This window comes from Lissotriton vulgaris, chromosome 1_1 (assembly GCF_964263255.1).
Source record: "Lissotriton vulgaris chromosome 1_1, aLisVul1.2, whole genome shotgun sequence".
In the NCBI taxonomy this organism is placed as follows: Eukaryota; Metazoa; Chordata; class Amphibia; order Caudata; family Salamandridae; genus Lissotriton; species Lissotriton vulgaris.
Genome location: NC_141685.1, coordinates 1,706,340,361 through 1,706,352,626, shown reverse-complemented (window position 1 = coordinate 1,706,352,626; position 12,266 = coordinate 1,706,340,361). Strand labels below are relative to the sequence as shown.

Below are 12,266 nucleotides of genomic sequence, written 5' to 3'. Positions count from 1 at the left end.
CAAAACTGTCTTGAACCAATGAAAAGTGTTATTTTCAGGTCACATGACTCGACGTGCTTACGCTACGCGCCCCGGGGCGCTTACGTAGCGTGATCGTATGCGCTTGAGTGTTTCCGGGTGCGCTTACGCCGTGCGTATCACGCAGACGCGGCTATGCAATACGTCACGATGATGTTCTCGTTCGCGGAAATAGCGCAAACGGGACGCTCACTGGTACGCGCACCGGGAGCGCTCCAGGGCAAAAAAAAAAAAAAACATCAACAATATACGTAAAAAAAATAGTATTACATAAATATACAATATAGGATTAATTATAAAAAATATTATATTTCATAGCTATAGAAATTTGCTATTAAAAAACCTTTGAAATTCACTGAAAAAACATAGGTTTGAGGCCCTATATATAGTTAGGAATTAGCATTTAAAAAACCTATGAAATTCACTGAAAAAAACATAGGTTTCACACCAGTTATAGTTAGGAATTAGCATTTAAAAAACCTATTAAATTCACTGAAAAAACCATAGGTTTCACACCAGTTATAGTTAGCTGGAAATTTTACTGACATAAAACCATTGAAATTCCCACGTTATAGTTAGTTGGACTCACTATAACTTGCGCGCCTGCAATGCACTGCTGATGACGTCACATATTACATCACTCATGATATGGTCAGTGATATCACTCATGACATCACTGATGACTCCATCCTTGTGACAGAGTGACAGACCTCCTTTCAGTGTAATGTAACCCTTGAAACACATATTCAAAAATAGAAATTAGGATTTTCAAAAAAATGGAGATACCCATACCAGTTACAACAACCAATTCAGTAATTCCACCATCAATATAGACATCCACTCATTCACCAGCAGTTCTATATAGTCACTCATACATATAGTCACTCATCATATGTAGTGATACACCTATACATCCTGTTACACACCAACAGTCATCCAAAAGTTACTCACACATGCAAATAAACTATTGAAAATCCATTTATTTGCATATACAACTATACACACACTACCACCTTACTTCTAAGGAAACTTACACATACTTACTCTCTTAAACAATCACTTATAGAAACACATACTTATTTAAACAGGAACTCTTACAATATCTCACTCTCACATATACTCACTTATATACATCAATACTCACATATACTAGATTAAAACATATGTCGTTACTGATAAAGACACTAGTGAGACTGTCATTCACTCACTTACACACACACATATACACACTCATCCACCCATACAGTCCTGCACATATGCTGTCTTCAAAACACATACAAACAGTGAGTCAGTCATTGATGCATCTATGTGCTAAGTAATACCCCCACCAAACCATACAGACACTCATACTGATATTAAAAAAACATCTAATAACCCATATACACACACATGTAGCTACTCACCAACCCATGCAGCCACTTATACACAAAGTGAAACACTGATACATATATTTAAATATTTAAAAATTACTCCCTAATATATGTATTCACTAAGATACAATTAATAAGCCAGTTAACCAATCAATTTTTTTTTTTAAATACATCCATTTACACACTTATTAAAACATTTATTCTTCCATCGACCTTTACATACACATATATAAAACATATTTATTTTTCAGAAAGACACTCATTCACTGGATGGTGTCATGAGGGATGTCATGAGTGATGTCACTGACCATGTCATGAGTGATGTAATATGTGACGTCATCAGCAGTGCATTGCAGGCGCGCAAGTTATAGTGAGTCCAACTAACTATAACGTGGGAATTTCAATGGTTTTACGGCAGTAAAATTTCCAGCTAACTATAACTGGTGTGAAACCTATGTTTTTTTCAGTGAATATATATATTTATATATATATATATATATATATATATATATATATATATATATATATATATATATATATATATATATATATATATATATATATATATAAAATCAAAGTACGCAGATGGGGATTTAGGAACAATAAATCTATACTTCCTCTATAGTCACCTACCTTTTGATATTTTGGACTTCAATATTTTGTCCAAAATATTCTTGGAACACAATATTCTTTTACTTGGGATTTAGTAGTTCAATCGTCAACCGGTAGCCCTAGTCCCAAATTAAACTCCCCCCAATAATTCTTCAGTCGTTTTCTTAATTGAACAGCAAATTTGTGTCTAAAGGTCCTGACACATAAGGGCATATTTAAAAAATAATGACGGAATACGGTGCTGCAAGCCATTTTACAGCAGCGAGCTGTGCCATTAGGAAAGTGCAGGGATGCGTCATATTTACAGTAATATGACGCATCCCTGTGCTTTCCTCAGCACTGGCACACAATTGGCTGCTTAGTGCTAATACAGCGTGCCTGTGTTGTAGGAATGATTTTGTTTGTGCAGGAAGGGATACCTTCCTGCACAAAAATAATCATTGATGGCATTTTACTCCTTCCATGTGTGCTGAAGAATGCAGGACTCATAGAAAGAGGAAAAACGAGGGGAAATAAAGGTTTTTCTCCTCGGTGCAGCACTTTTACACCTCCCGAGGGTGGTGTTGGCTTTTGATGCATTCCCAGGGTTACAAATCCTTGTAAATCTGGGAATGCGGGAAAATCGAAGGGTGCTGCCTGGGATCACCCACCGCAGCACCCATGGGACGTCCCTTTCAGGCAGAGTAATACTCCATATTTACAAAGCGATGAAAAGCCACGCTGGCTTTGCATGGCCTTGTAAATATGGGTCTCACACAGCACACGCAGGCTGGTTTTGCGTGGCCTTGTAAATATGGGCTGGCACACTGCAAAAGTGACGCTCTGGTGATGTAAGTGTGCTGCAGGAGCATTGCAAATATGCCCCATAGTGTTGTATCACTTCAAACCAAAGAATGTCTTACTTTCTAGTTCTTTAACTAGTCAATTAACATTCTGGAATGACTTTGAGTCAAACGAAACATGGTAGCTCCAGTTCTGGGTTTTCCTTCCAACATCTCTCATTCTCTGGTTCTTTAGTCCAGCTAGTTCAAAAGTCGTGATCAATGCTACATCTCAGAGAAACATTAGGTTACAGGAAGAGACCAACGAATCACCGGGGTACGGTAAATTAAGCCCCCCTAAATGGCACACCATGTTCAGCAAAGCAATTTTTAGAAACGTCCAGATAGTGCGAGCCACATGCTTGCCTCTGGTGTGACTGCTCCACACCACAAAGTATCATTGGCCTGCTGACCTTCCTTCTTGGGTCGGATGTGACCCTCGGACAAAAGTGTACAAATAAGACTTTTAGGAACATTTTCGGCATCAGTGCTCTTCCTATCATGTGTATTCTTTCTAAAGCTGGGCGCAGTTTAATGTTGTGCACCTTATGCACTCAATATAATAACAGGGGGGACGTTAACAAAAGGTTGGAAGCACGGTGGTTACTGGTGGAAGGAGGCCTCCAGCTAGTGTCAGAGGTTGAGGAAGACAATGCTCTTTATGTACAACAGACAATAATGACTTCGGAGTGAAAATGTGTTTCTTACTGTACCTTGTATCTTCCATTTCGGTGTAATTCGCTGAATTCGAGGCCTTCCAGAAGAAATTCCTAAAAAGAGCAAGAAAATATAAGAAAAATCACACCACTGCTGGCCTGCAATGAGAACATGGCATCACTGCTCTACAGTAACAACGGATAGCACATTATTGTTGCTAGCACAGTGCCTGCTTCTGAATAAACTGAGTGTAAAAAACATCTCACTGAGAAAAATAGCAAATGCCAGTTAAAGACTGAATTTAAAATAAGGTTTGCTTATCAGTTACATTTCTTGTAAACTTTCTTTTGCTTATAGTTTACGGTCACTGTCTGGTTAGGAAATGTTTATAGCCATTGTTCAACATTTAGGGGGAGAGAGAATGGATATTTCTAGAGACCCTTAAGGGTAGGAGGTGCTGTACAAACGGAACTATTTGTAATAGCAATAGTCACATCTTTATGCTACAATCAGCTTTAAAATAGACAATTGGCCGCCTTGATGGCTGCACCACACTGCATAAAGAAGGGGATTTGAAGCAGAACGGGTTTTACTGCACTGGTATCTAGCACGTTTGCCCACCTTTTGGCCTGCGTTCCATGTGCAGATTACATTCAATATGGCGTCGTAAGAAAATACATTGGGAAAATCGTGGGTGTGCAAATTTACAGTACATATTGTAAAGCAGATCTGGGCTCTAACATCTGGAATGTGCGCCAAGCTCGGACTGATGGGTTATATCACGTAGACATTTAGCTCTCGCAGGCACACGGCCTGCAGCCTGTGGAATTCCATCATTGTGCTCTGCAACATTGCCCATACCCACCGTGCTACAGCATCAGATGTAATGACGGCTGCGGGTAACACTAGGAGCTCTCCAGCATTACCTAGTTACAGCTAGTGTGTAACAATTACAGCTTCCCACCTTGAGGTATACTGACTGTGTGACTGGAAGACTAAGCACCCCGCCGTCCAATGCACTGAGAGTGACTGGCCTGAGGATGACTCCAGTATTAGGCCTGCAGCCTGTGTGACTGTGTAACTCAGATAGACCTCCGGCAGCAGCTATACTGACTGAGTGACTGTAACTCGGAGAACTCTCCAGCCATACATACACTGACTGTGTGACTGTGTAACACAGAGAACCCTCTAGCAGGAGATAACCTGGCTAAGTGAATATGTAACAAGAGGTAGGAGCACTGAATAACTGTTTGACACTGAGAACTCTCCAGCAGCAACAGCTATACTGACTGTGTGACACTGAGATCACTCCAGCAGTAGACATATTGAGTATGGGGCAGTGTGACACTTAGCTCTCTGCAGCTATAGATGTATTGACTGTGAGGCTGCCACTGAGGACTCTTCTGCAGTGGCTTGCATATTGTCTGTGTGACGTGCAACATCCAATCTCTCCAACTGTAGCTATACTGACTGCGAGGCCAAGCAACGCTTAGAGCTCATCAGTAGTAGGCATAATAAATGTCTGATTGTGGAACACACTGAGATCCAGTGCTTAATTTGAGACAGTGGTTTCTGGTACTCGGCACAGCACCTAATTTTCAGTGCCAGCACTTGTAGGAATCTGCCAGAAGCTGGCGCTGTCTGGCTAATTTAGAGATGACCACACCAACAATTCATTAATAATTAATTACACATTAAAAATGAATTTTAGGTGCCGCCCATGCCTTTCTTATGGCTTTGGGGTCCTGGAATAGTCTGAATTGTCTCTCTTGTAGGAGTGTGATGGTTAGTAGTTGCATTGGTACTATCATTGGCGGCATGGCAGGGAAAATGTTAGGTGCAAGCTGCAAATTCCTCCTGACAAGAGCCCTGGCCCTTACTTTTCTTTACAAATTAAGCACTGCTAAGATCTCACTAGCAGTAGACATATTAAGTTAGTAGCTTTGTAACACTGAGCACTTTCCAGCAGTAGATAAGCTAAATGTGTGATTGTGCAACACACTGAGATGTCTTCAGCTGTAGACACACTGACTGTGTGACATTAAGATCTCTCCAAGTATAGATATTCTGACTGAGTGACAGTGCTACATTCATAGCACTACAACAGCAAATATATGCAGATTGTGTGATTGTTTAACAATGAAAGCTGTCCATAATGAAACACACTAACTGTGTAACCCAGAAGTCTCCCCAACATATATCTACTGATTGTGTCACACAGGCATCTGTCCTGCAGCAATATACACAAAGGATGTGCAGTACTAAAATCTCTCAAGCAGTAGATACATTGACTATGAGATTGTACAACACCGAGAACTCCCCAGAAGTATATTTACTGATTGACAGTGTGACACTGAGAGGCCTCCGGCTGTAAAAATGCTGTCATGCGACTGCCTAACACTGACAGTAGATGCACTGACTGTGTAACCCTGGGGGATCACCAGCAATAGATATAGCGGTCCTGTGACTGTAAAGCACTGAGAGCTCTGAGGACTCATTGCTTAGTTTGACCACATAAGCGCTGGGATGCCTTAGGGTAACCACGCGCTATAGAAATGTGTAATCATTCATTCATTCAGAGTATGACAGCAATGCAGGAAATGCGCTGCCTGCTGATTTACAGATACTCACAGCAGGGCTGCAGATCGAGCCCCTGAAAGCACGTGCACCAACTCTGTGAGTGGCGATACTGACAGCTCTCCGTCTCCAGCCGAGTGATAGATTGCTACAGTTTCTGCATCTGTACCACTGCACTCTCCATCTTTAGACCTGCTAATTATATGCTTATTTCACTGGTAACAATGTTTCCGTAGCTACACAGTTTTTAATAAAAGCAGAAAGAAGGTGCTCATAAAAATCAAAAGCCAAAAGTCACCCATCTGTACCCCAGTTTGGGCATTTCTTGCGTACTAACGCAGTACAGTGAATTATAAAACTACCAAATTATTGACTACTTTTCATTGCTCCTTGTGGCACAAACCATCAAATAGCCTCATCACGTTAGCAGCAATGCCTGTTCCTATTCGATAAGTAGCTAATGGGGTACATTTCTTCATTTCCGAGGCCCCCCTGTGGATAAAACTGAGAGTCTGGCCTGAGGTGAATTCATGTTAGTTTTGGGAAAGTCCTGTTGGGCGAAACACGTGTTTAATTCGACTGCATCACATATGTGAAAAAGTAGGCAACAGAAGACAACAAATGAAGAAATTGGAAAAGGATGTTGATTATTTGTGAATTACTGGATTTGTGTATACACCCTATATTTTATGTGTGTTTGTAACAGCCAATATATTATATTCAAAAACAATTGGTTCATTGGGGAACACAAAATTACTTTTCCTATCTCATAGACTATGTAGATATTTGAAACACACAAAGCAGAATCCAGAGACCATCTACGTATTTATGCACTATTTTATCAATTTTAGTCATTCATAAACCCAGCGTAGTTAAATGAAGGCTGTTTTGCTGTCCTCCACAGTCCTGATGAAGACCCGTTGTTGACTCCACATGCTTGCTAATTTTGGGCCGAAACGTCGACGATTAAGTGGATTACGTGCATATATACCGTGTACCAATACTGATTAATACGGTGTACCTCATGATAATTGTGTAATACGCATAGACCACACGTTTTTTTCTTTCTCCCATTGTATATAATAATTGTACAGTCTTCACTTTTGCGCCGTAAGCACCGAGCACTTTAAGTCACTTTGCACTATTCACTATTTTTGTACAGCCTTCTTTGCAATTCACCTATGAAACCAGTGTTTATGAATGACTAAAATTCATAAAATAGTGCATAAATACGTAGATGGTCTCTGGATTCTGCTTTGTGTGTTTCAAATATCTTTATAGTCTATGAGATAAGAAAAGTAATTTTGTGTTCCCCAATGAACCAATTGTTTTTTAATATAACTTAATTGCCCAGGTTCATATGGATACTGGGTTTACCCCATTTTGTTGTCTAATTAATTTGTAACAGCCAAAGCACAAGCCATAGGACTGAAACTTTGGGAGCGCACCCTCACGACATTTATCAATGCGCAGCTACAGACTTTGTGCCTGGAGCATTGAGCCTTCAGCATTTTCTGTGGTGACAGTAACACCAGGATCTCCCTGGTATCAGATACTTAGATTCTACCATTAGATAGGAGGCTCAGTGTGGGAGATTTACAGCTTTCAGTAAACTGGATGGAAAGATTACAACAAGAAGGGAAAAGTAGCTCTTTGTATTTGCCCCTTGCACCTCGTTTGTGATAATATAAGAGGGTGATGAGATCTGCTTGAAAACGGCAAGTTAGATCAGTGGGTTAACGCATCTATTACAGACAGCTGCATGCAACCTGTAAACCTTAGTCTTGAAACCCAGTGGGGCCACTTGGCAATTCATCCTACTCATGTCCACGAAACAAGATGATAACACCTGCTGTCAATCTTCAGAGAATTCACTTAGAAGAGCGCACTGCAGATTTACCATTCGTTGTGGTTAGGAAAACCAACCACATTAGGTGAATAGTTTCAAAATAATGTCCAAAAATGCATAATATATTAAAATATTGGAATCCAAAAGTCAAGCGGCCCAAAGAAGAGATTTGCCATAAGTGTACCATTGGGGGTGATAAACAGCCTACACCTGGGCTGGCACCAAATTGTATTAAGTCACATTTTCGAAAATGTTGTTTCAAGATGTACTTATCGAAAACGCTTTCGAACTCTTGCTTTCTGATTGTAAGCATGCATCCTTCATTAAACATCGTTTTTCAGTGATTAAGCTGAGGCCTCCTTCAGATCTGCCTCCTGTAGTTTAAGGTTTGGAGAGTATGCGCAGTGGGAACCTCAGATAGGCAAAGTGTGTTAACGCAGAGTTTCTGGGCTGCTGCTTGACACGCTGGCTGTCAGCCTGCCGGCAGCCATGTTCTCCTGCTATCTTCTTTCTGCCAGTCTCACTTTAAAATGTTTGCTGTCTAGAGGGCATGGGTGAAGGCAGAAACAATTGCACTCTGGGAAGGAGTGTGTCCTACACGGTGGTGTATCAAAGGTGCCTAGGCCATGGAAGGAGGAAGAATACTGACCCCGTCCCCTGATAAGGTAGTAAAAAACACAGCCACTATTTGTGGTGGAATGGACCCCTCAAACCCCCGAACTCCGGCGTCACTGCACCTGCTGCACCACTGCTGTGCCTCTGGTCCTACATCCTCACTGTTAAACCGTGACTAGGCATATCGGCACAACGTGTGCATAAGAGTGAGTGGCGCCGGCCCAGACAGTCGGGACGCTCTTGGCTTTAAATGCAAGGTCACTCCCCTGCACTTTAAACGCTTCCATTATATGTCAGGTAGTTCCCAGTAAATGGACACATCCTCCAAAGCGGTTCTTCTGTTGATTTTACACAAGGCCTCAATAAGCGAACGTCGACTACTAGACTGAAGAAACTGTGTAAGCGCAGGTGGTGGATACCTCGTGCTTCATTTGTAGACACTGAAATAATTAGTCCCTAGTGGACGGCACAACCATTCATGGGTCTGAGGGAGCAGATTAGCGGCAACACTGCGCACTTCGTGTATGCTTCCTGCCGGCTGATGCCACACTTCCCGGCTCTACACAGATCAGCCTTACTCCTTAGTTTTTATAGGTACTTTATGGAATAGTGACAGCTGGAAGTGAAATAAAGCCATTCACTTGTTAGCTTTGGACACATGGGGGACACGTGTTTTTGGGTCAAAGGAAGCGCCAGGCATTCAGTCCTAGAAGGTAATCTCTGTACAATTAAAGAGCCTGTTTTCCGGGTGGGCTGCTTCCACAAAGTTTATCAACTATTTTTTGGAAAAGGGCGTAATCTATTGAGTTTCCACCATCATAGAGAGTGTCCCACGTACACAACATTTAGTTTGTAATGTTACGTGGCTTTTAAACAGAGAAACAAGGCGTGGCATTATGTTCCACCATGAAACTCTAGGAGAAATGAACATTGAGGACTACCAGTGCCCTTTCGAGGTCTGGGCTTTGTCAGCGCAGCTATCCACTGACTTATTACTAACATCACAGTAGAGTGGTCTTTGGTCCACCCCTTTCAACCAATGACTTCCTTTGATCGGCCTCTTTCAGTCATTGGCTTGAGGTTTTGCCAATTATGGCTGGCCTCAGAAGAGCGCAGAATTCGTCTCTCGCCATTTTTGTCCTTTTTTATAAACACACTCTACACCGAAACAGAATCAGCATTTCTGGAGATTCAATGAAAGCAGATCGCCTGCGATCCGCCCTCGCTTCCAAGGATCAGACCACGTGCGAGGCAATACCCATGAGAGTTGGTAGCATCTGTGTGATCTGTAGAGCTGCCCTTCGCTCATGGCACATACAAATCTACAGTTTTATAAAGTACACTTCTACCGAAAAAAACCTAGTAAGGAGATAGAGCTGGATTCCTGCATGTTTTAAATGTCATGTAAAGAGAATTTGTTTTGGTTCCCTCTAGGACAGCGACAGGTGCACAGGTCTGCCCTTACATGTTTTCCTCATAGGACCTGTATTAAGGGTTACGCCTTTTTCTGACCATTTTATTTCTTTCCAAATGTTTAATGTGAATAAACTTAGCCCTCGTGAATGGGAAAAAGAGGAACTTGTCAAATGGCCATGCATAGCCTAGTCATGCAAAGCATAGAGACTAGTCATGCAAAGCACTAGTTATGCAAAGCATAGAGACGAGTCATGCGAAGCATAGAGACTAGTCATGCATAGCCTAGTCATGTAAAGCATTGAGACTAGTCATGCGAAGCATAGAGACTAGTCATGCAAAGCATAGAGACGAGTCATGCAAAGCATAGAGACTAGTCATGCGAAGCATAGAGACTAGTCATGCAAAGCACTAGTCATGCAAAGCATAGAGACTAGTCATGCAAAGCACTAGTTATGCAAAGCATAGAGACGAGTCATGCGAAGCATAGAGACTAGTCATGCATAGCCTAGTCATGTAAAGCATTGAGACTAGTCATGCGAAGCATAGAGACTAGTCATGCAAAGCATAGAGACGAGTCATGCAAAGCATAGAGACTAGTCATGCGAAGCATAGAGACTAGTCATGCAAAGCACTAGCCATGCAAAGCATTGAGACTAGTCATGCGAAGCATAGAGACTAGTCATGCAAAGCAATAGTCATGCAAAGCATAGAGACGAGTCATGCAAAGCATAGAGACTAGTCATGCGAAGCATAGAGACTAGTCATGCATAGCCTAGTCATGCAAAGCATTGAGACTAATCATGCGAAGCATAGAGACTAGTCATGCAAAGCACTAGTCATGCAAAGCATAGAGACGAGTCATGCAAAGCATAGAGACTAGTCATGCGAAGCATAGAGACTAGTCATGCATAGCCTAGTCATGCAAAGCATTGAGACTAGTCATGCGAAGCATAGAGACGAGTCATGAAAAGCACTAGTCATGCAAAGCATAGAGATGAGTCATGTAAAGCATAGAGACTAGTCATGCAAAGCATAGAGACTAGTAAGGCATAGCATAGAGATTAGTAATGCAAAGCACAGATACTAGTCATGCAAAACATAGAAATTAGCAATGCAAAGCATAGAGATTAGTCATGCAAAGCATAGAGACTAGTCATGCAAAGCATAGAGACCAGTTATGCAAAGCAAAGAGACTGGTCATGCAAAGCACAGAGACTAGTCATGCAAAGCATAGAGACCAGTCATGCAAAGCATAGTGATTATCCATGTAAATCATAGAGATTAGCCATGCCAGCCAGCAGTGCGATTTCTCCTGCAATTTGATGGAATGACTTCAATGTAAGTTTGGGTTGCCCTGGTTCCACACCACCAACCATGATAGTGGTTCCATGTGAAGAATGCACATTCTTGGAGGTACCTATCACCGGTACTAACGCAACCTTAAGCCAGGGAAAACATAAAGTTGTGTGATTGCCGTCCATGTTGCCTGCTACAAGTTTGGGCTGCATTTGAGCCATAGGCTTGCAAAGAAGGGATTTCGGGCTCATACTGTACTTTAAATCTGTTGGAGTTTCAAATACGCCAGATTATCTTCCAAATAAAGATTTATAATAGTCCACTTTTGCCTACCTGTAGGAGACATCGTGATTCCTGAGAGGAGGGAACCTTCGCTCTCAATGACTTGCCTGTTTACCAATGACGTGTCTGTCGTTTACAGTCTCCCTGATGTATTAAAATTCAGAAACAAGATCTTGCCCAGTTCTTACCTCGGCCTCTGGAAGTTCCTCTAGGATTATGTCGAAGCTTCGAACCTCAGTGACCAGGAACAAAACCAGAAGGCACAGAAAGCGCTTCATGTTGTCCGCCGTCCTCCTGTGATCACCTCTGGCATGTGCCAACCTGGCAATATGTCCTTCACTGAAGCTGGCTTCCACTGACCACGAGGGTTTATACAGCCTTTTCAGAATCTAAAAACTAAACTTTGTCCCACCCCCAGACAAATATTGATCCTTACCCCATCCCCCTGCAGAGCAAGTGAAATCTGGGAACTTGCACTTTGAGGTTGTGCAAATACTCTGTGATCTTTCCAGCTTATCGCTTCTAAACTGATAGTGGGTCTCCCCCTGATAGGCAGGGATGTGCCTTTGTAGATATCCCTTGCCCTCGGTGCACTTACTGCTTGGAACGGAGCTGCTGATCCACACAAAAGAACACTGCAAAAGGATAGTAGAGGGGAATAACAATGTGCTGACTTTCATTAATGGACATGTCTGGATTCAAGCAGTTCATAGTAATAAACTTCATTTGACAGATTTGTTTTTTATAAAGCAT

General features: G+C 41.8%; 1 protein-coding gene across 1 annotated transcript in view; it reads right to left on the bottom strand.

Annotated features, from left to right (window-relative positions):
- The window catches only part of ITIH2 (inter-alpha-trypsin inhibitor heavy chain 2), a 271,633-nt gene extending 259,756 nt beyond the window's left edge, over positions 1 to 11,877 (bottom strand). Inside the window, exons 1-2 of the mRNA XM_086918960.1 lie at positions 11,702 to 11,877; positions 3,535 to 3,591 (exon numbers count right to left, since the gene is read on the bottom strand). Coding sequence (XP_086775086.1) covers positions 3,535 to 3,591; positions 11,702 to 11,791 — 147 coding nt within the window. The 5' untranslated portion in view covers positions 11,792 to 11,877. The remainder of the gene's footprint in view (positions 1 to 3,534; positions 3,592 to 11,701) is intronic.
- Between the last annotated feature and the right edge of the window lie 389 nt (positions 11,878 to 12,266).